Genomic DNA, 23,804 nt, shown 5'->3' on the forward strand with positions numbered 1-23,804 from the left:
CCAAATGTCTAAGCATCATTATATAGTTTTCCAATTTCTACTTTTTTTTTTTTTTAAATTGTGTTTTATGCCTGCTTGTTTGTGGACCATGTGAGTGCCAAAAGAGGCATCCGGCCCCTTAAAGCTGGAGTTACAGATGGGTGCAAGCCACTGTGTGGGTGCTAGGAATTGATTCTAGCTCCGCTGGAAGAGCAGACAGTCATGTTAACTCTGAACCATCTCTCCAGCCCCTAGCTCCTCCATTTTGGATTGTGTGGCCTGTGGGGAATCGGTATGTCTCTGTTTTAGATTCCGCCGTGTAAATGGGAGTAGAGTGCCGTTCCTCATCGGACCATTGGTGAAACACACGAGTTGTTGTGTGTGGTACTATTTGGGCTCTGTTGTAGGGTGGGTTCTGATATCAGCTGAAAAATGAGTGGCTGTTCTAAGGTTTTCCCGCATTCATCAGGTCAATATACCCCCACCCCCATCCCCAATATCCCACCCATGCCCACAAAGGAACAAGTCTCTCCTATTGCTTTCCCGGCTCTTACGGGAACCCGTGTTCAACCCTTGTCTGATATGGGGTGAGATTTGTTTTGTGTCAGTGACTTCCCACAGATGGGCCTGTAATTTCTCATCTGCCTTGTGGTGGCTTTGGACATGTCTTCTGGGGTCTCCGAGTCTTGGGTTTCTCTTGAGGTTGAAATAGCATCACACGTGTGGCTTACTCGGCACAGCCCTGGGCGTGCAGGAAAGCAGAGTGGATGGTGGCCGTCGTTCTTAGTGTGTCTGTCATGAGCAGGGATCATGTGGTTTAACTCCTAGCATGGGCAGGACCGGGTGAGCGAGTAAAAAATGAGATACTCTGGGCCAGAGTGGTTTGAGGCCTTTTGGGGGGTATCAGCTGGTGGCTGTGACCTGTCTCATGAAGCATTTTCTAAGTCCAGTGCCCACTGGCCCCAGCAGCCAGGCAGAGTAAAGCTAGAACCCCTGCCCCAGAGCTGAGCGGCGGCACCGCTTGCATCCCCATGCTTGCCTCGTTCATCTTATGACATCCACCCAGCAGCCTTTAACTTGTGTTGATTCACTGAGCATGGCTCTGCCCTTAGGCGGTACACTGTGCCCCAAGGCCCCCTTGCCAATAGTGCCCATAGGAGCCTCACTCTTTTCCCCATTGATTTATTTATCTGTTTACTTTTCCAGCATGATTGCATCCTCCTTCTTCCTTTCGTCCCAGTCCTACCCTCACACCCCTTCTCTGAGAAGGGGAGCCCCACACCTATGGGTACCAATGCACCGTGGCACCTCAAGTCACAGCAGGACCAAGTGCATCCTCTCCCGCGGAGGCCCAGCAAGGCAGCCCAGCTAGGGGAAAGGGACCCAAAAGGCAGGCAACAGAAGCAGAGGCAGGCCAATTGTTAGGGGACTCCTATGACGAACAAGCTGCACATCTGCTACATATGTGTAGGGGGCCTAGGACCAGGCCGTGCCTGCTCTCTGATTGGTGGTTCAGTCTCTGTGAACTTCCATAGGCCCAGGTCAGCTTGCTCTGTAGGCCTTCTTGTGGTGTCCTTGACCCCTCCGGCTCCCTCAATCCTTCTTGACACTCTTCCACAAGACTCCCTGAGCTCAGCCTATTGTTTTCCGTGGGTCTCTGCATCTGTTTCCATCAGCTGCTGGATGAAGCCTCTCAGAATGTAATTATGCTAGGCTCCTGTCTACAATCACAGCAGAGTACCATTAATAGTGTCGGTTGTTGGGAGCCCCACTCTTATTTCTGTTACAAAGGTGAAGTCAGCCGACTGTTACATAGCTGTGAGTGGGGACATGCTGGTGTGGGGCTGGGTAGCCAGGAAGGAAGACTTCCTGGAGACAGCAGTTGTAGTGGCAACTCGGCATCCTGGGAGAGCTCTGAGACATCACTGAAATGTGAACCACAACCGGTCCTCACAAGAGACCAACATGCCAGCATTTAGAGGTTAAGATGGGGGCTGGGGAGACGGCTTGGTCAGTGGCGTGCTTGCTCTGCAGGCCTCAGGGCTCTGAGTTGGCTCATGGAGCACTGTGTGAAATAAAGCTGGGGTGGGGGTGTTCATCTGCTGTCCCTGCCCTGGGGAGGGGCCACGAGGAGATTGCTGGGTAGTGAGAGACCCTGTCTCCCTCCCCCCAAAGGGTGGATGGTGCCTGAGGATGGACGCCTTACGTTTTCCTCTGGCCTCGACAGACACACTCACACATGTGCACCATGTGACGTAAACATGCACACACCCCAGAGCTCCTCACAAAGGAACCACTGGCCAGCCAGAACCTAGGACCCACATTTCCTTGACTTCACTTAGCGTTTGTTTTCACATGGTTCCTTCTCTGAGGCTTGAGGCAGACCCCCTTTTTGCTTAGCATACCGCATGGGAAAATAAGAGGGAAAAAGAAATAGGCTTTTCTTAGACCCCTATTATTATTGTTGTTATTATGGCACATTTCTTTTCAATCTCTCTTTTCTTTCTGTTATTTAAAACATTTTTTTTTTTTTTTTTTTTTTTTTTTTTTTACTGCAATGTTCACATCCTGGTGTAGAAATCTGTGGTTCTTAGCGTAGCCACAGGGTTGTGTTACCACCACTACTAAGTCCAGAATGTTGTTACCTCCTGAATAAACTGTGAACCCATGAGCACCAGTCTCCCTTCCTGTCCAGCCCTCAGCTCCCACCAGTCTACTTTCTGTCCCTGCAATTTTGCTGAGTCTGGACGTGTCAGGTAGATGGAATCACAGAGCATGTGGCCTCTTCATCAACCGAGCAGAAGGCTTTCGGGGCTCATTTATGTTGTAGTACAGATCACGATTCCATCCCATTTTGTGGCTGAATAATATCCCATTGTATCTGTCTGCTGCATTTGAATCATACATTCACTTTATCATCAGTCAGGCATGTCTTCATCTCTGTGGCTCTTTTAAAGACGCCATTGTGAAGACCGAGGGACAATCCTCTGAAAGATGTCATTTGCTTTCTTGGGTCTGTACTTGGGAATGAACCAGATGGGTAACATCTTAACTCTCTTTAGCTTTTTGGAGGAGTTGTCTGTCTTTCAAAATGGTTGTGCCACTGTCCACTTTACGTTCCCGCCAACAACGCAAGAGGGTTTTTACTTTCCCCGGGTTTTTGTCATCTTAGTTATGTTGTTCATCTTTATAAAAGCCATTTTAGCGGGTCTGAGGGATTAGCATCGATTGAGTGATTGGTTGGAGGTTGTGTGTGTGTGTGCATGTGCACGCATGCACTATAGTCCTGAAGGCCAGAAGAGACTATTAGAGGCCCTGCAGCTGAAGTTATAGATGATTATGAGCTGCCGAACTGTGGGTGGTGGAACTGAACTCAGGTCCTTTGCAAGCGCAGCGAATGCTTCTAACCACTGAGCCATCTCTCCAGATGTTTTGCTTTCTTGATAGAAACTCTTTTTAGCACAAATATTTAAATTTATTTTTCCTTTAGCTGCTTGTGCTTTGGGCTTCAGATTTAAGAAATTATTGCCTCTGGGTGGTGGTGCATGCCTTAAACCCCAGCACTCAGGAGGCAGAGGCAGGTGGATCTGTAAATTCAAGGCCAGCCTGGTCTACAGAGTGAGTTCCAGGACAGCTAGGGCTACACCTAGAAACCTGTCTTAGAGAACAAAAGCAAAACAGCAACACCAACAAAAAATTATTGCCTAACTCAAGGTCATGAAGATTTATACACTTAATAGTTTCTTTAATAGCTTCATTGCAGCAGCTTTTACGTTTGGGTTTTTGGTCCATTTTGAGTCAGTTTTGTATATGGTGTGAAATAGGGGCCTAACCTCATTCCTTTGCTCATAGACCTCTAGTCCCTTTGTCATTTGTCGGAAAGGTGTGGTGGCTCAGCTATAATCTAGGCACTAGAGAGGCAAGGGTACAAGGACCTGGAGTTTTCGACCAGCCTGACATACAGAGACAGAGAGGAAGGAAGGAGGGAAAGAAGGAAGGAAGGAAGGAAGAAAAGAGGAATGGAAAGAAGGAAGGAAGACAGACGGACAGAAAAGCTGTTCTTTCTCTTCACCACCTTGCCTTAGCTCTCTTATCAAAAGTCATGAACATAATGCCATAGTGAATATGAGTAAATATAAACTGCCACACATATGCGCATTTATTTCTGTACTGTTAATTCTCTTTTATTGATCTATATGTCAGTACAGCCTTAATCATTCTATCTTCTTAAAAAGTTTATTGTTTTTAATTAGTGTTTGTCTGTGTATGTGTGTGCAGGTGCTTGAAGAGGTCAGGCATGTCAGATAGTGCTGCAGTGGGAGTTACAGGCAGCTGTGAGCCGCATGATGTGGGTGATGGGTTTTGAACTCAGATTCTCTGGAATGTGCTTTTAACCACTGAGCCGTCTCTCTAGCCCCCTTCACCACTGTATCTTTGCAGTCAAGTTTTGAAGTTGGGAAGCCCAAGCCTTCCAAGTTTGCCCTATTCTTTTCAAGACTGTTTTGGCAGTTCTGCTCCCTCGCATTCCCCTGTGAATTTTGGGATCATTTTATCACAGGCATTCCCCGACTTAGGTTCCAGCTGGTCTGCTGCAGTAACAAATGCCTCAGGATTCCAAATTTTTAAAATCTTGTATCTGACAAGGCTCTGTCTGTACTACCATGTGGCAGAAAACCCAGATCAGAGCTGAATTTAGCAGCAGCAGGAAGGCAGTGTGGTAGGCAAAGCAATGCTTCCCCAGATGTCCAGGCCTTAACCCTTGGAGCCTGTGAATGGTGTGCTATGTGGCAACGGGTAATGGTTGTTGCCGATGGGCTTCAAGCTTCCAATCTGCTGCCCTCAAAATGGAGAGAGCACCCTGAGTTATCCAGATGGGTCCAGTCTCACCTGGACGGGCTCTAAAAGGAAAGCGAGGGGCAGATGTGAGTGATGCCGTACAGTGAGAATTCTTTTCAAGACTGTTTTGGCAGTTCTGCCCCCTTCTCTTACTGGTTTTGAAGGTGGAGGCACGAGGCTGTGGGACAGGAAGGAGGTTTCTAGAAGCTAGAGAGGGTAGGAAGCATATTTGCCCCAGAAGGAGCCAAGGACTGCTGCCGCCTCGGTTTTAGCCCAGGGAGCCCACCTTGAACTTCCGAGGCACAGAACTATAGATACGCGCGTGCTGGTTGAATCTGTTGGAACTCGTATTAGCAGCCACAGAAAATAAACTCCTTCAGGCCAGATGGGGCTACATAGTGAGACCCTGCCTCAAGAAAAGATTCTGTGTCTGTGTGTTTCGGCACATGTGTGTGAGTGTGACTGCAGAGGCCAGAGGTCAACCGCCGGTCTGTTCTCCTGTCCTTTTTTCACCTTATTTTTTGGAAACAGGGTCTTTCACTCGACATGGAGTTCTAAGCCCAGAGCTCTCTCTGGGGGCCAGACCGTGTGGCCAGAGAATCTCCCAGGATCTGCCCATCTTTGCCTCCCTAGTGCTGGGGTTACCGATTCACACAGCAAGGTCCAGCTTTTGTGTGGGTCCCAGGGGATCCAAACTCGTGTCCTCACGTCTGTGAAGCGGGACATTTATGCACCGAGCTATCTCCCCAGCCCCTAATGTCTTAGGTAGACTTCCTAACCAACTAGTGAGTCTGCCTGGCTTGGATGAGACTAATCTCCAGAGCGTCTTCTGCTCAAGCTTCACGGACCACAGGTTATGTCCCAGACATAGGCGATTGGACCAAGGGGTGGGAGACCTAGTCAAGGCTGACCAATCAGATTTCTCTCCTGGGAATTTGGAATTGGGCCATTCAGTCAGTTAGCAGCGGGAAGCTGAGAGAGAGGCAGGGTAGAAACAGGGTTGGAGTGTGAGTCACATGCGAGCCCAAAGGATGGAGGAGCAGAAAAATCCCTGAGTAAGCGGAGCGAGCTGGTCCACAGAGACAATGGAGCAGCCGCACAGGCAGCCTCGCAGCCAGCAGGACCTGCAGCCCCAGAAGGAACGGTGGAGACAGGGAGCCACAGCTTGAGGCTCCGATGGCGTCCCCATTTCCAGCTCTGGCCCCAGCTCATCCTGCCTGCTCATCCTTCCCGTGAGATTTTGACCTTTTAATTAGGATTCCCTTCTCTTTCTCTGGAGCTATCCTGAACCTTAACCAGGAAGAACAATGCTGGTCGGTTTCTTTTGGGGAACCCAGCTGCGACCGAGGCTCAGGTTGTGGGGCACGGGCAGGGCTGAGGGTGAAGCAGCTGCAGCTGATCAGGCCTGCAAGCTGGCTGGGAGCGTGGGCTCAGGTTAAATTGGTGCCTACCGCAAGCAGAAGGTCTATTCCGTGTTGCACACGTGGGGTTTTGGAAACCGAAAACACCCCAGCCTTTTTTCCAATACTGTTAAGGGGCAAGAAGTGGGTGGAGTTTTGAGTGGCGGCGCTTGGCTAATTTGCTGGACGGGCTGAGCCTCGTGGACTATGGAGACAGGCTGGGGTGACCTCTTTGAGCCTCAGTTTCTGCATCTTGAAAATGGGATGGTCCAGGATCAGCACTGTCCTGGGAAAAGTACTTAAAGGCATGAGTAGGGAATAATAAACACTTGCCGAGAACCAGGCAGCTGCTGTTGTTGTTTGAGGAAGCTACAAGAGTCCTGGCTTCCTGAAGGAGGTGGCCCCGGGTGCTGACTAAGGTAGTAGCAGGACATTCCCCACTGATGGCTGTACTTCCTGCACTCTGCCCTTCACCCCAGCACCTTTCATTTATTCCTCTTCCCCTCCCCCTCTTGTCTGTTCTTCCTGCCTTCTTTTGAAACATGGGTTTTAGGAAACAGTGGGTTGGGTTAAGGCCCTAGCGGCGGAGGCCCAGTCAGAAGCAGGTCTGGGTCCTGACATAGCCCTTTGTTTGCTGTTCTCCTGGGCAAGTTAATGCATCACACAGAGCCGCCAGTTAATTGTCTGTGAAGCGGGAGTCAGAAGATCCATTCTACCATGAGAAATGATTAGCTGCTCATTAAAGCTTCCCTGCCCTCTTCCTTCCCTTTCTCCCCTTCATGGTTGTTATTGCTCCTGTTGGTCCTGAGTGTGCCTCAGCCTCTCCAGCAGCCACTGGAGTAGCTTCCCCCTCTCGGTTGTTTATGCTGTCTGGGTGTGAGATCCTTTCGTTTCCCTCGGAGCCTTGGCTACCAAGGAGGTGATCTGAAGCTTGGAAGCCACAGGGTTTTCACCTCTGTGTCCCCTGGAGAAGTATGGAGCTCCTAACTCTTGGTCTGGAGTTGCTGGTCCAGACTGGGTGGTCTGCATGTCCCCCTTGTTTTTAACAATTATCACACCCCAGCCAGTTGTGGCATCTTCACACTCCCAATCCCATAAATATTAATGCGGAGAAGAGGCGCCAGGGCCCCTACAGGAGTGCCCGAGGGAATGCTGGGCCAAGCTCTCCTCTGCAAGCAATGCTCAAAACCATCAATATTCCCTGGGCCCCAGGAGGGAGGATGAGGCAGGCACAAGGCTGTGGAGACCCCACAGAGTCACGCACCTGAGTGCATACAGATCAGCTTCTGGGAAGGATTCAGGGCTGCCCCACTGACCCGCTGGAGCTGTCTCTCAGTGTGTCCCATCTCTCTCTGCTTCACACTGTTTCCTGGTTCTCTTTTCCTCCCATCTCTTGTTCATTTTTTATTTTTATAGCCGTGTCTCTCTCTCCTCTCTTCCTACCTACTCCCATGTCCCTTCCCCTTTTTCAATACCTTTTCTCATCCCCTGGGTTCTATCTTTCACTTTTCTTCTGCCCCCTCCCCTTCAGGAATGGCTGAGAAATTGTGGGCCAAATGAGGGTGTGTAGGTAAGGGGCCTCAGGCCACCAGATACAGTTGGTGGGAGGGCAAAAGGGTTGCCATGAAGGGTAAATGGCACTTTTCAAGATCCAGGGACTACGTTACCATCTGACGTCATACCCAGTGCTCCACAGTGTGATCAAAGGCATCTCCCACTAATTTCCTATGCCTCTGTCCCTCAGTGAAGGGAAGCGGTCCATTTATTTATCTGTTCAACTAGTATTTATTGAGCTTCTGCCACCTGCTGTCACTTAACGCATGTTTGTTGCGCAGTAGTGAGCTGTGCCCTGTGTGTGTTTGGGCTTCGCCTGTGGAAAGGAGGGAGAGTCCATTGTTGTGGAGTGGGCATGGTGGCAGAGCACACAGGGGAGCCATGAAGTAAAGTCTGTGGCAGGTCAGGAGGGCTTGGAAGAAAGGAAAAGTGAATCAAGAGAAGGACTGGGGGCACTGGGTAGCAGGGGCTGAAGGCAGTGGATGTTTGGGATAGGAGAGTACAGTTGGGGAAATGTCTAGAGCAAAGGCCTTGTGCAGGAATCACCAGGTGGAATAAAGAACAGTAAGGAACAGAGAGGCCAGAGAGCAGTGAGGCTGAGGAGGAATAAGGAAGAGCGGCAGGAGGTGACATAGGGAGGGGAAGAGGTGAGGCAAGATCACTGAGCCCTTGCAGGGCTTTTCCTGTGTGTGAGCTGGGTGGACCTGTGGGACTCCCTCAGCCGCCCTGAAGGACTGAAGGAGAGCTACAGGCAGTTACCCTCAGAGGAGAGGCGAAAGGAAGGAAGCTGTCCTGCTGAGAGGCTTTGCTGGTGCCTGTCGGACACTCAAGGCCTTTGTCTATGGCCCTGCGTCAGGGCCGCCTGCAGGAGTTTGGCCGGGCTAAATCCATTAACCCTGGCTTCACCTCTCTTTCTTTCCACAGAGTGTTCAAGAAGGCAAGCCCCAATGGAAAGGTGAGTTTGTGGTGTGGGCTGGCTCCTCACTGCTCGCTGTCTCCATGCTCTGAGAGCCTCTGTGGATTAGGAAAGGAAGGAGTGTTCCCAGGGAGAGCCAGGCACTGCTAGCTGGGGCTGACACAGCTCTGTCCTCAGGAGCCCTCAGTCCTAATGGGGAGGTGTTGGGGTTGCGGGGAGCCTCCCTGGAAACTTTCTGTGTCGGCTTCAGGGAGCCCCAGCTGGGGAGAAACAGTGTGAGAAACAGAGACAAGCTGGCCACAGGGACACCATTCAGTCCCCTGGTCTTGAGAGGTCATGGTGTCACCTCATCTCTCCAGGGGCTTTCAGTGCCTGGGATTCTTTTTTCCTTTCACAGGCCACAGGCTGTACCCTGTTTCACTCTCTGTTTGGCAAATAGGTTGCACTGATGTCACTCTGCCAGGGCTGGGCTGGGTCTTCTGGGGTCCAGAGTGTACAGTGCAGAAATCGATTATCTCACCCCCAAGGGCCAACTGTGAGTGAGATGCTGGGATGCCCAGGGACTGTAAGACCTTGTCAGCCATGGCTTCCTCTGGAGGTGACACGGTTCTAGGCCAAGCAAGGTGAAGAGTGGGAGCTCTGGGTGGAACTTACAGTCCAAGGAAGTGTGGGGCATTTCAGATTGCTGAGTGCCCAAGTGAGGAGAAGGAACAGTTGAGGGAGAAAAAGGCCCGTGGCAGGAGTCCTGTTGCAGGCTCTAGCAGCTCACACACCCCAGGTTGTCGTCATGCGTGCTTCCCTGTCTCCATTTGGTGTCCATAGCAGACTAATCTTTTAACCTTTCCTGCTGAGATGGAATCCTTCTTATCTTGGATTCCTTGGCAATCCAGGGCCTCAGGCATCCCAGACCAGTCAATTAGATTTGGTACTTAGAATGAAATCCATTTGTCATCCTCACCCCCCAGGCGCAGAGGAATGGTTAGAGGGTTTTCAGAAAGGCACAGCTGTTAAGATTTGCATTTTGGGTGTGGCTAAGGTGACTAGTCAACCAGTCCCAGCCTGAGGCTGCCCACTGTCAAAGGGACTGATGTGGTCACCCTTGGGTGTGTGGAATGTTCAGGACTGAGGGAAGGCTAAGGAGCAGGGAGCATCTAGGATGGGGCTCGCAGTTCTGTTTTGAGCTGGTGGAGCTCCGTGTGGCTCAGGGCTCTTCCTTGCTGGCTGGTGATGGAGTAGGGCGCTAGCTCCCTGATTCCTCGTTTTTCAGAAGCACCGTCCTTATGTAAGTGGCTCCCTGCCTGATGCAGGGAGACAAGAGCCCAAGGGCCCGAGTCAGCACCTGCATGGAGCCCTTGGCTTGCCTGCCTGGCCCCAACCTTTCCCAGGATACCCTGCTTTCTTGTTTTGATCTGCTTTGCTCCTGTGGCTTTGCCTCCACCTCTTCAGTGGTGTTTGGCTTGAAGATCTCCCTAGGCCCCAGTGTGTTTGTCTATAAAATGGGAAGAATAACATACTGTTTCCTAGGGGTTAGGGAGGCAGGGTTGTTTAAAAACTTACCAGAGGTCTGTTAGCATTAATGTTAGGTTTGGAGCGAGGGGCCACTTCTTGCTATGGTTTCAGTAAAAGTTAGGAATGGGGTAGGCATCAGCGTTGGCTTCAGGGCAGGGTCCTGTGTTCTGCTGTCCCACAGCCACTAATGCTCCTGTCCCTCTTCTCCCCAGCTCACTGTGTACCTGGGAAAGCGGGACTTTGTGGACCACATTGACCTCGTGGACCCCGTGGGTGAGTGCTGGGCTAGGGGAGAACACCATCTCCAGAGGGACCTGGTACCCAGAATGGGTGGGCATGGCTTCCTACTTCAAGAAGCAAGCTTCTGGGCAACTCCCCCCTTTTCAAGAGAGAGGCCTTTTTGCTCCAAGGTTGGAGGGAGGCCCTGATGGACAGCAGCAGCCATAGCTTATTATGTAAGGCTTACTGTGCAGCAGTGATGATAACTCCCTCCTCTGGACAGAGTGGGACACAGAGAGGCCCAGCCCCTTGTTCCAGGTCACAGAGCTGAGCGAGTCCAGCGGTCTGATTCTAGCCCTTGGCTCTGCAGTCTCCTGGGGAAATCCTTCTTCGGTCTTTGGAAATAGGGGCTGTCCCACCTACATGGGCTCTGCAGAGATGCTGAGCCACAGCTGAATTGGCTCCTAAGGTCTTGTCTGAGTTCAGTGTTTCTTGTCCTTGGAACTGTTGCCATCTTGGTTTGGATTATTCTCCGTTGGTGGCATCTGCCTGGTACATTGCAGGATGTTGGCAGCATCCCTGGCCCCTGTCCATGGGGTACCAGAATTACCCCTGCCACCACCATAGTTAAGACAATTCGCTAAATGACCCTGTGAGAGTTAATTGACCACACTTAGAACAACTGCTTTTATAGAAAGACATTGGCCTCATGGCCTCTTTTCATATTGTATGGGGTAGATCCAGAATCATCCTGATTTAAAATGGAAGCCCTAAGGCTAGAGAGGTCCTATTAATAATAATAATAATAATAATAATAATAATAATAATTTTTATTTTTAAGATCATCATGAATAAGCCAGAGTGTTAGCAACTGAGGCCAGGGCCAGGGGAAGAAACTGGGATGCGTGTCCTGGGGAATTGTCTTAGAGATGTTGCTATATTCTCGTGCATTGTCCTGGGTCTAAGAGGGACCCTGCGGTTCCAGACTCAAGAGGCAAGAACATAGCAGGAGGTTTCAGCTCATCAGAGAGAAGACCTTTGTGGCTGTAAGCAGAAGTCCTGGGGGTCTGAGCCCATGGGGTGTTGGCAGGGCAGATGCTGGCTTCCATCCAGGCTCCTTCTTTTATGACCTGGGGTGGGACCACCCACTTTTACTCTCCAGCCTTACCTGGGGATAATGGGTAGGTCTTCTGATGTCCCACCAGTTGCATCTTCTTCAGAACTGGCTTTCCCAAGGAACTGGGTTCCAGTTTACCTGTGCTCTCCTCCAGGCAGTGGCTTCCAGAGACTTCTCTGTGGGCCAGTGTTGAACATAACCCTAGTAGGAGCAGCAGCGGCTATGGGCCGTTGAGTGAAGGTGGGAACCAGATCTCCAACACACACATTGGCACTGAGGGTACCTACTCCACGCCAGGCTTGCTGCTGGACCTGCGGGCCCAGTGAGTTCTTAGGGCATTGTGTGCCTCAGTAAGAAGCCCTCTGTCTCTGCCACTGCCCCTTCCCTGAACTGGTCCTGTCTTCCATTTAGTTCTCCATCTCATCTGGGGTGGGGATCTGGTGCTGTTCAGGGCCTGGGGCCCAGCTCATGGGGCATTTGCCATCACCTCCAGGAGGCCTCTCCTACCAGCCTTCACAATTTGGCTCTAAGGCCACATTGCTGAACTGTTTCCGCTGCCATCTTGTCGCTTCCCTTGGTCATTTAGTGAGCAACACTTCCTTGTCCTGTGGGGCCTGGCTCCAAGTCCCTGCTCCTCTCAGCCCCACTGAGGAAGCCCCACTGGAAGCGCCTTCCTGAGGACATTATATTTCCTCTCAGCTGAGCTCCAGGTGCTCAGTCAGTGAGGACATGACACAGGTGACACTCATCATGGATGGAAAGGCGTGCATGGGGACTGGGTGACCCTGAGGGTGGATTGGTGACATGCCTGTTTAGATAGCCCTGTAAGTTGGGGCCAGGTTTCTCACTGTTTCTTGAGATACTCTGAGTTGTCGGTTATAGAGATAGCATGGGGGTGGCTGGTGTGTGTGTGTGTGTGTGTGTGTGCGCGTGCGTGCGCGCGTGCGCGCGCCTGACAGCCTCCTGGGGTATGCAGCTGAGAAACATCTGTGTCATGCCAAACGCTTTGCTCTCAAGGACAGCCCTTATGAAAGACATCAAGGTACTTCCCATTCTCTCCACTGTGCACGAGTCACTTTTATAGCTGTGAGGGATACTCACTTACATAGACAATGGCTTTAATGGTTTCAGCCCACAGTCACTCAGAGCTGTGGTACTGCAGTGAGGCAGAGCGTGACAGGGAGCATGTGGAGGAATGAAGCTGCTTCCTTCACAATGACTGGGAAGAAGGGGCTGAGAACCAAATACACCCTTCAAGGCACATTGATTGACATTCTTTTCTTGTTTCGGGTTGGTTTGTTTGTTTTTTCAAGACAAGGTTTCTCGGTGTAGCTTTGGCTGTCCTGGACTCACCTTGTAGACCAGGCTGGCCTCAAACTCGCAGCGATCTGCCTGCCTCCACCTCCCTGAGTGCTGGGATTGCATTCTTCCTCCAATTAAGTCCCATCTCCTACTCCTTCCAGTAACCCATTAAACTACGGATTCACTGATGGGCTAGGGCCCCAAGCATCAGTGTTTCCCAAGGAAGACACTGCTGCTCTGGAGAAGAGCTTTCAACACACCAGACCTTAATAGCCCTGCTCACACGTGCCATGGGCTATCCAAATACTTCCACGTGTGACAGAATTGACCTGTGTGCATGTTGACACAGACTGCCCGTCGTCCTCACGTGAGCACTGAGAGCTACTGATCAGAGCCTCCAGTTTATAGACCTCCTCCGACCATGGTCAGGAAGCTCTGAAAAATCTCTGTGTTCCTGAGCCTGGTGCAGAGCTTGTGTGTTACAAAGCTGGTCCGACATGACTCAAGGCCACTTAGCATAGTTAGTCTCTGGGCGAGATTAGTCATTTAATGATGGCAATTCTGAGAAATGTCCTTATGTGGTTCTGTCATTGTGTGGAGGATGTGGCACACTTACAGAAACTAAAATCACCATGACGTCCCTAGGCAGTGTATGTATGACATGGTCTCACCTCATATATACCGTTCACACTGTTCTTTAGCCCTGGGCCGTAGCTGTGTTTTTCTGGAGAGATGTCAATGGCTCTGAGAGTAGGAACTCATCCTGCAGAGGGCCATACCCAAAGGGGCTGTGTGCCCTGTTAGCTTTGGAATTCGGTTTGAGCGGATGTTTGGGGCTCGGGTTGAGAGGGTCAAGTTGTGAGATCTGTTCATGGTCTCCCCAGATGGTGTGGTCCTCGTGGATCCTGAGTATCTCAAAGAAAGACGAGGTAGGTTGTGTTCGTACTCAGCATGCAAGTGCCTCCTCATCGCTGCTCGGCAGTGACATCAGCACGTGCCTCCTTGGTGCTTGAGCAGGACCTCAGCTAACCCTGTGGCTTCTCCCCGTCCATCGCACTGGTTCCCTAAACGTGCGTTCGCTATAGTAAGAAACTCTGCTCTCCTCTGGTGCAGAGCAGCCCTGCTTCATGCCCACCTTGGGAGAACTTAGGCCCCAAGCCCTGACCTATCGGTAAGACAGCAAGGCTTGGGGCAGGAGGGATGACAGCAGAACAGGAGACGGGGGTCTCAGTTTTTGATGACAAAAAGAAAAGGTCCATGTACAAGGTTGGGGTTAGGCTGTGCTGAGATCCCCTGCCTTTCAGACACAGCTTCCTTAGGCTGCCTCTGCCGCTCCTCCCGGGCTGCTAGTCCACAGCCACCGGGCTGCCTAAACATCCTTCCTGCCCCTCCATACTCCTGGGGCTAGAGAGAGCTGGGGAGGGCAGAGCTGCCCCTTAGGAGGCACCTTCCTAAGAGACCCCAAAGAGGCTGCGCTTGAAGGCACCGTGTCAGAGAGCAGTGTGCCCACCCCATTCAGACCCGGCACAGGCTTGTAGCCTCCAGCAGGCAGACCCCAGGGCTGCAGCTGGAGCTCTGGGGGGGTTGTGTGCTACCCTCCCAGGCCCCTCCTCAGTGCCCCTGCTCCTCACAGTCTACGTGACGCTGACCTGCGCCTTCCGGTATGGCCGGGAAGACCTGGATGTCTTGGGTCTGACTTTCCGCAAAGACCTGTTTGTGGCCAACGTGCAGTCCTTCCCGCCGGCCCCTGAGGACAAGAAGCCACTCACGCGACTCCAAGAGAGGCTCATCAAGAAGCTGGGCGAGCACGCCTACCCCTTCACCTTTGAGGTCAGCCCTCTTTCTTCACTTGCATTCTGGAAGTACCACCCCTGGGATGTTCTCAGGGCAGGTACATGGGGGACCCCGGAAGGGCACTGTATTTCCTCAGACAGGCTGCCCACTCATGCCCAGCTCACCCCCATCATGCCTCCTTACCTTTCCAAGACCCATGCTTCTGGAGTTCACGTCTTCATGTTTCTGAGACGCCCTGAACCTGGGGCGGGGCTAAGATTCAAATTCTTATCTTCGCAAATCTGCCCTGACCCTCTGTGGGACATGGCAAAATAGGGCTTGACCGGGAGAGAAGCTGTCTATTTCAGGAGCCCCTAGTCTGCTAGAAGAGATACGGCTTGTTTTCCGAGGCTATGGTCTGATGGACTGGAGATGGTCTGGTCTCAGGGGACTTGGCCTGATGGTGTATAGGAGTAACAGAGGCATGTAGGGAAAGACAAGGCAGAGACAAAAGGCTAGCTCATGGTATTTGTCTCCTGAACAGATCCCTCCAAACCTTCCGTGCTCGGTGACATTGCAGCCAGGGCCGGAGGACACAGGGAAGGTAGGTCACTCCAAGAAGACCATCTCTGGGTCCAAGCTCTCATCCCCAGGGTCCTGGTTTCTTCCCCGTGGGGGAGTAGACATCTGGAACCTTCTCCCTGTGAAGCTGCCTGGGCCTTGGCCTGGCTGGAAGTCCTTGGACAGTCAGTCTCTTGAGGCAAGGCTGCAGATGCAGGCTGGCCTCGTCCCCACATTCAGTGATGTGTCGCAGGCTCCCCTGAGTCACTTTTGCTGGCTCTGGCATGGACTGCACAGGGCCAGCAAATTCCCAGTACCTACGTGTGGCCTCACGCAGGCCCCAGCAGCCTGGTTTGGAGGTGGGATCACTCCAAAGCTGTTTTACTGAAGCTTGGCGAGGAGTGACACCGGCAGCACCCCAGGCCCCAGACTGTAGAGCTCGCACTCTCATCTGCAAAGCAGAGACAGTGAACATGCTCCCCCATGTTGTTAGAGGGTCAGGAGGACACCGTGGCGCCCAGCACAGGGTCTTCACATTGTTGGCAGCTACCTTGATGAGGAACACTACCCAGACTGAAGCAGAAGTCCCCCAGGCAGGTGGGATTGGCTGGTGGGCTCACGGGAGCAGCTCTAGTGGAAGGTCCTGGGTCAGAGGCAGCATCGGGTCAGAGCCAACACTGGGTACCAGGGTTTCAGATTCGCATCAAGGAGTCCTCCGGTGTCAGAAGCTTATGTTTCTGTCCAGCATTCTGGTTTGTAAGACAGGAGAGAGGTTGGGGACCTTGCCTCCCCAAAGCCATGAGGTCAGCATGTCCTCCTCCACAGGCCTGCGGTGTAGACTATGAAGTCAAAGCCTTCTGTGCTGAGAGCCTGGAGGAGAAGATCCACAAAAGGTACGCGAGGTGCTGGGGGGGGGGGAAGGGCAGCAGGGAGATGTCCAAAGAGCAGTGATGAGGAGGGCTGTGCTGTGAGAAGGATCGTGGCGAGCTTCCTGGAGGAGGAGGTCTCGTGGGCCTGAGCCAGGCTTCTCTCATCCTTACCTGTGTCTTAGCCCTCCAGACTGTTGATATTAGAAAGACGCCAACTTCAGGAAGCTTTCAGCTGGAAGGTTTCCAGGCCATCCATGCTCCTGTTTGTCTGCTGAGAGGCCATTAGGAGAAGTGAAGCCATTGTGTCTTGGAGGATGTGGACGAGAGAGGGAAGTGGAAAGAGTGAAACTGGAGGGGTCTCAGGGCGGCTCAAAGAGTTCTCCTGCAGTGCTTGGCAGACAGGACAAAGCAGCACGTCCTAACTCCTCATGGCTGCCCTTCCTAGGGTTCAGGAACCCCTGCCTCCTGGCCTTGCACCCGACTTTGAAGGCCCTGCACCCTAAGTCAGGATCCTAGACCGGTCAGCTGAGAGGTGTCGGCCAGCCTCTTTGGGGATGAGTCTGCCACCTGGTGGCGACCGGGTATATCACAGCCTTTCTCTCTTGCCTGGGCAGTGCCTGTATGTGGGAGCTAAGACTCTTCTCTCTTGAGTCTGTCCCAACTTTTCCGTTAAGACTGGAGATGAAGGGGACCTAATGGCATTGTAGAACGTGAGAGGAATCTTGAGCAGAACAATGAACAGCAGGCAACACAGGGATACCACCCTCATCCTCTCCCAATGGGACTTCTTAAGTCCACTCCCAGGATTCACCGGTAATAATGATACAGTAGCTGTCAGTTCTCAAACGCTTAGTTGGTTCCAGTCATGTTCAGGGTGATGCACAGATGTGTCCTGGTTTAACTTCCCCCCCAGGGGTCCTAAGGGGTAAGTGCTGTTGCCACCATTTCACAGAGGAGGAAACTGAAGCACGGAGAGGCAGTTTCCTCAGGGCATGTGGTGAGGAGAGCTAGGCATGCCACCCTGTCTCTCAGGTTCCAGGGAATGGAGGTGGCTTGCTGCTGGCACTCCCCGTGTGCCACTGAGTCTCTGCCTCCTCCAAGCCCAGATAAGGCTGCCACGTGTCAGGCACTGCCACACACGCTGAGATTAGCAGAGAACGAGCTAGACACGAAGTTTTCATCTCAGGCAGCAAGAAGTAAAAAGTGGCCCCTTTCTTACCACTACGCTGGGTGCTGGGACACGGACCCAAATGAAGTGCTGCTGTGGTGGGGCTCAGTGACAGAACGGAGGAGGCCGGGGCGGAGTCATATGCTGACAAGCCCTCTGGGCTAACCTCTGTGATTGGCAGGCAGTGGGGAGCGACAGTAGCCTCGTGAGCAGGAGAGGGATGTAGGTGTTTCAGAGAAGAGAGCACGGAGCCTGATGACTCTTATCTTCCTCCCCACACGTCTCCCTCAGGAATTCTGTGCGGCTGGTCATCCGGAAGGTTCAGTATGCTCCAGAGAGGCCTGGCCCTCAGCCCACGGCTGAGACCACCAGACAGTTCCTTATGTCGGACAAGCCTCTGCACCTTGAGGCATCTTTGGATAAGGAGGTAAGAGGCTCAGACCCCACTGTTCACAGCTCTGAAACCCCTCAGACCACTACTGTCTGCTGACCCCTCTTGAGGGTTTTGGGAATCCTTTCGGGTCCAAAGGACCGACAGAGGTAGGCATGTACATCTACCAGATGGAAGCAATGGGCCCTTTGGAAGGGTCCTGGCCATTCCTCCTCATGCCCTGATAATGACCTGCTTCAGGCTGGGTGGAAAAGCTTAGTATATCATCAGGGCTGGTGATGGGGAGCAGGGCCCAGGGAATCCTTGCCATTACTCTCTTTCCCATGAGCTAGAAGGCAAAAAACCCTGGAAACTCTAAGCCAGCTGACTGGGGTTTGGTGTGCTTCTCCTTGGGGCGGCTAAAGGCAAGAGCCTGGACAAGATGGTGGCGGTCCTTCCCCGAGTGGGCTGGTTAGCCATTCCTCTCTTCCCCTGAATCTTCCAGAGCTTTCTGTGTATGCAAACCCAGGCCATCAGAGCCCACAGGGACTTGAGACATTGCTCTGTCCAAGCCCTCACATTGAATAAAGGAGAATCTGAGATGCAGATAACCTGTCCAAGGTCACACAGTCATCGTCACCATCATTGCTGCCACTGTTGTCTTAGCTAGCGGTCAGAACAGGACCGGAGCCGGGGCTGTCAGCTCCCTTTCCTTTTGTATGTGGGTGTGTATGGGTGCATATGTGTGTGGAGCCGGGTGACAATCTTAGGGGTGTCATTCTCAGGCTCACCACCTTTGAGACAGTCGGTCATTGGCCTGGAGCTCACTAACTGGCCTAGACTGGCTGGTCATTGAGCCCTAGACAGGGCTGCTCCTGTCTCTGCCTCGCTAGTGCTGGGGTAACCAACAAGAGCCACCACACCCAGTCTTATATGGGCTCTGGAGAGCAAGCTCAGGTCCTTGTGTTTGCAACACAAGCCACTGTCGCGCCCCCCCCCCCCCCAGGCATCTTTGAAAAGTCCCACAATGTTACCGAAGGTCGATACACTTGCTGTTTTGTGTGACACTTTTATACCAGTGGGAGGTGGCTGATGGACTTGGGGCAGATGGTAGAATAGATAGGGGTTGCCCCCGCCCACACTCTCCTGTCTTTTGCCTCACAGATCTACTACCACGGAGAACCTATCAGCGTCAATGTCCACGTCACCAACAACACCAACAAGACTGTGAGGAAGATCAAGATCTCGGGTAGCTGGGGGCCCTTCCGGGGGTCGGGATAGCTGCAGGCATGGCCTTCGCTAAAAGCCCGAGGCACCACCATCAGCAGCTTCTGAGCCGGGGTCTGCCCTCAGCCAGTGGTGTTCAAAGCCGGTGTCCCAGGCAACGGGGTTACTGCTCTGGCTGCCTCTCCATAGGTGTCTGGGCCCTCGCCAGGCTGTCCTGAGAGGAAAGACTTGGTCATGGAGGGGACTGGACTTTGGTGGCTGTTTCTCTCTGGGTGGACGCTGGGGTGGTGGCCTCTAGTAAACCCTGGTCATTGTCTCGGTTTAAGTACTTCTACGTAGGGAGCTTGGGGTGCATCCTGGAAGCTGCCCCCCAACTTGTGCTCACCTTCCCCCTCTCTCTCCAGTGCGCCAGTATGCAGACATCTGTCTCTTCAACACAGCTCAGTACAAGTGCCCGGTGGCCACGGAGGAGGCTGAGTAAGTGTGTTTAAGGCCAACTTGGGATGGGTGGGACTAGATGGGAGAAAGGGAGGTTCTGAATCCGGGACCCCAGGCATCTTCTCAACATGCAGGTGGCTGGGCTTCCATCTTCTCTGACATTCACAGGAGCTGGTGTGGAGAGTCTCATTTTACATACATTTTTTTTTTTTAAAGTGGTACACATGTGAAGGTCAGAGGAGAGCTTGTGGGAGTCCTCTCCTACCATGTGTGTGCTAGCTTGGAATTCAGGTGACACGTGCCTTTGCATGTTGAGTGGCCTCAGTGGTCCCTGTTTTGGCCTTTGAGTCCAGGTCTCACTCTGAGTCAAGGCTGGCCTAAAGCTCGCTATGTAGCCTAGGTTTGCCTGGAACTCAAGCCAATAGCCTAGAGATGAATGTCATTATTAAACCAATTTATTCCTGCGTTCTTGGATATTCTCATAGTCATTGTTGATTGAAAAAAAAAATAACACCCACAGCTATGGGGCATAGATTTCTGTGGAGTGTTGGGGTTACAGTGAAATGACCCAGAGCCAGAATAGCATTTAGCCCCAAGTGGAATGCCACGTTCTGTGACGTAATTGCATCTTCAGCCTGGAGAAAGGGTGGCTGGCTGCCTGGGCTTCCGGTGAGCATGCTTTCCTGTGGGGCTGGACTTGGGATTGAGCTGTGCCTAGTCCCACTCAGAGAGGCAAATCTGGGTTTTACTTCAGACCTGCCCCGGTCATAGCTGCATGCACCGGTCTCATTTTTGAAAAGGGAGAGGGGACGTGAAACCACACCAGGCAAAAATGAACAAGGGAAGTACCTGCACAGCTAGGGAGGACTTCCAGGCACTCAGCAGCTCTCCTCATGGTTTGTACGCAGCAATACTTTTAAAAGTAAATGTGGGCTGGAGAGATGGCTGAGCAGTTGCGTGCACCTGCAGTGCTTCCAAAGGACCAGGGTTCATTTCCAGCACCCGCGTGAGGTTGCTCACAATAGCTTGTAACTCCAGTTCCGGGGGATGGGATGGATGCTCTCCTCTGGCCTGTGAGAGCACTTGCATGCATGTGGTGCGCATACACACAAACTCATCATTAAATAAATAATAAAAATAAGTGTGCTGTTGAAGTGTTCATCATGGTCATTCCCAGCCCAACGGCAGTTCTGCTTCTGTGGTACACCTCTTTCAGGTAGTAGTGGGCTTCCTGCCAGAGCTGGGCCTGGCCCATGTGGTCCCTTGCATCTGGGATACAGAGGTTGCTGGCAGAGGGAGTTTTGGAACAGGGCCAGGCCAGCCATCTTGGCTGGGCTAGGGCTGGCTGTGATGAGGGCCACCTTCACGCTGCCTCTCTACTTTCCAGTGACACTGTGGCGCCCAGCTCAACGTTCTGCAAGGTCTACACGCTGACCCCCTTCCTGGCCAACAACCGAGAGAAGCGGGGACTCGCCCTGGACGGGAAGCTTAAGCATGAAGACACAAATCTGGCTTCCAGCACTCTGTGAGAACTGATCCCCAACCCCCGCCAAGCCCCAGGCCCCTAGTGTCCACTCCACGGTGGGCCCCACCCTCTTGGTCACTCTTCTTCCATGGGCATCACTGAGCCTTCAGGGTTGTCCCACTCTAGAAGAGGCCAGACAGTCATGGGGGATTCTTATCCTCTCTGATGGGAGGGATTTGTGTCTGAGACCGTCTGAAGGATTTGCATCTCTGTTGCATCTGAGACCACCATTTCCAGTATCCCAGCTCAGACTCTTGACTCAGGCTAGACCATCACATTATCACCCAGCACAGGCTTCCCATTCACCAACACGCTCTTTGTCCCTCTTTCACCCTGACTCTTATCTGACCTGCTCTCAACAGCCCCCAGCCCCCACCATGAGGCATCGCCTCCTGCACACATCCTTCCCATGCTACCCTGACCCCACCGCCCTTAGCTTCTCAGCTCTCCATGTGGCCCTCTCTGTTCATGGGTTACGGCCTAAAACCTATGAGAGACCTGAGTGGTGGGAGGTGGCTAGGGCATGCCCTCACTTCACTGTGTGGCACTGGCTAGGCAGGGGACAACGACCCATTAGGGCTACAGAGAAAGGGCATCTCATAGCCAGATGTGGAACCCAAGGGACTAGGACCATGGCTCAGTAGTACAGTGCTTGCCCATCCTGCGTGAGGCTCTGGATTTCATCTCTGGTACCACAAAGAGGCACATAAACAGAACCGAAGGCCACGAGTTCTGGTCCGCTGGACACAGCTTCCTTCCCCACCTCTGTTGGATCCTGTGGCTCAGGAGAGGGATGGACGGTACCTCCCACTGTACTCCGCTGCCCACCACACCCCATCCACCAAGGAGCCCCAAGGACCAGCTTCCCCGTCTTCCCTGCAGGCTGAGGGAAGGTGCCAACCGCGAGATCCTGGGGATCATCGTTTCCTACAAAGTGAAAGCAAAGCTGGTGGTGGCTCGGGGCGGGTGAGTCCGGCTGCCCCGGTGCCCTGCCCCATCTGCCTTTTTGCCTGGCCTTTCCGCTGCACCTTCCTGAGGAGGAAGCAGGACTTGAGAACCTGCTCTTCTCTTCCCTCTGGTTCCTTCTCCCCTCCATCTCTCTCCCTCTCTTCTCTTTAGCCTAGGCCTGGGTCTGGCTCTGAGGTTTGGGCAGCCTGCGTGAGTCACTGTGTCACAGACTGTGTCTACTGTGACTCAGGGCCTACATGGCTACATGGTCTTCCTTACATGTCAGGGTAGAGTGCCCACACGTGTCTCTTGGAGGCTGAGAAACCTGGAACTGAATTAGGGGGGTGCTAACTTGGCTGACTCTCCCATTTTGTAGATGGGGAAAATAAGGCCTAAATAGTTCTCCTGAAGAACTAAAGAGCATTTGTTAGGGCAACGTCTCCAAGTCAAGGATGATGCACACCCCTGCAGTCATAGCGCTTGGGAGGGAGAAGCAGGTGACCAGCCATTCAATCAAGGCCATTCTTGACAGCATAGCGAGTTGAGGTCAGCCTGGACTGTATCACACAGACTGTCTCAACAGAACAGAGAATATTGTCTCTGCTGCAGGCAGGGTTAATACCGACTGAATATTACAAGACATTTCTACACCACAGGACCCACAGCCTTCCTACATCCCAGTGACCCCCAAAGTCTTTCCTCTGCCATTAGATAGCCCGGGAATGGGAAGATTAGCTCTTATCCACGAAGATCCTGGGGTCCAGGGGCTCTGCAAGCCAGTCCGCCTGGATCTGCAAGCTCCGTGCCGTAGATGAGATGTCGGATGCACAGGGGTGGGGAGCATGTCCTTTGGGTCTTCTGTGGCTGGGTGGCGTGCAGTGAATGAATGTCCTTTCTCTTTCCTCCCGCTCTGCGCTCTGTCCTGCTGCTTCTTCCGCCTCCCCTGGCCTACTCAGCCTGTTAGGAGACCTCGCATCCAGGTAAAGCCCCTCCCTTTGTCCTGCTTTGTCCGCCTTCCTGGAGGTCCCAGGGTCACTAGCTGATCAGAACTGGAGGTGGGAGGGAAGAATCTAGGGGGTCAGCTCAGATCGCAGGCTGGGGATGTGCCGAAACCAGAACTGTACCCGGATGTAGCTCCTGGCAGGACACCTCAACCAGCTTTCCTTCCCACTCAAGTGACAGGACCTTTGTAGACAACAGTGATCTGGGCAGTGGCCCCTAGGAGGGAAACTAAATTACCCACCCAAATCCTAGCATGTTTCAGAGATATGCTGCCTCCTTAGTGGCTTTCAAACTTCTGCTCCGCTGAGCAGTCATGGAAAACTGCAGCCAGTTGCTCTTGCAGCCAGATGACAACTTAGGAATGTATGTGCCCCAGACATGATAGTGAGTGTGGCCTCCTGATGTCACACCATGATGGCGTCTCTTATCCTACCAAACCTGAGTGATTCAAGAGAAAATTCGGTCTTGTGCAGTGTCATCCAGCAAAGAGTTTATGAGTCCACACTTGTGGGCCAGGCTTATACTGGAATCCCAGAAGGGAAACGGCAGTGTCCTTACCACTCACAGCCTGGCAAAGCCAAGCACAGGTCCTTCCAGTCACATCCAGTGTGGCTTCATTGAAGGCTGATTGAATCCGGCTTCGACCAGCTCTCCACACCCGGTCCGTTCCTCCCTCCCAGCTGGATCAATAAATGTGGTTGTGTCTTCTGGAGGCATTCATAGTTTTAGGGAAGCTCTCCTAGGATGATGCCTCCTTGGCCAGAGAGGAGCCTTTGGGGCTACTTTCTATCAGTCTTTCGATTCTGTTTGTCATTCAGTGACTAAAGGGATGAATGATGGAGCCGGAATCTTTCTTCACCTACCACCTCCTAGCTGTGCAGCCTGAGGCAAGAGGCTTAATCTCCTTGTACCTTAGCTTCCTGGTCCTTGCCTAGGCCTTCATAAGAATAGGGCTGTTGTGAGGATTACAGGAGTTGCTCTAAAGAGGGCCTTGGAACAGTCCTGGGTACACTCTGTACCAAGTTCTTGCTCATGTCTGTCAGAGACATGGTCAGGGAAGGCCTGGTTACCCAGCAATGGGCAGCTCTCCC

General features: G+C 52.6%; 1 protein-coding gene across 7 annotated transcripts in view; it reads left to right on the forward strand.

Annotated features, from left to right (window-relative positions):
* The window catches only part of Arrb1 (arrestin beta 1), a 69,789-nt gene that overhangs the window by 37,599 nt on the left and 8,386 nt on the right, over nt 1-23,804 (forward strand). For 2 of the 7 annotated variants that reach the window (XM_060367635.1, XM_060367636.1), the window contains exons 2-13: nt 8,694-8,724; nt 10,407-10,467; nt 13,717-13,761; nt 14,436-14,662; nt 15,150-15,209; nt 15,992-16,059; nt 17,495-17,630; nt 18,738-18,822; nt 19,205-19,277; nt 20,626-20,763; nt 21,646-21,729; nt 22,668-22,691. In XM_060367635.1, the coding sequence (XP_060223618.1) occupies nt 8,694-8,724; nt 10,407-10,467; nt 13,717-13,761; nt 14,436-14,662; nt 15,150-15,209; nt 15,992-16,059; nt 17,495-17,630; nt 18,738-18,822; nt 19,205-19,277; nt 20,626-20,763; nt 21,646-21,729; nt 22,668-22,691 (1,032 nt within the window). Of the gene's footprint in view, nt 1-5,775; nt 6,048-8,693; nt 8,725-10,406; nt 10,468-13,716; nt 13,762-14,435; nt 14,663-15,149; nt 15,210-15,991; nt 16,060-17,494; nt 17,631-18,737; nt 18,823-19,204; nt 19,278-20,625; nt 20,764-21,645; nt 21,730-22,667; nt 22,692-23,804 lie in introns of those variants that run through there. The other 5 variants (XM_060367637.1, XM_060367633.1, XM_021656300.2 and 2 more) reach the window with 5 other exon arrangements.

Source organism: Meriones unguiculatus, chromosome 14, assembly GCF_030254825.1.
Source record: "Meriones unguiculatus strain TT.TT164.6M chromosome 14, Bangor_MerUng_6.1, whole genome shotgun sequence".
NCBI classification, from domain to species: domain Eukaryota; kingdom Metazoa; phylum Chordata; class Mammalia; order Rodentia; family Muridae; genus Meriones; species Meriones unguiculatus.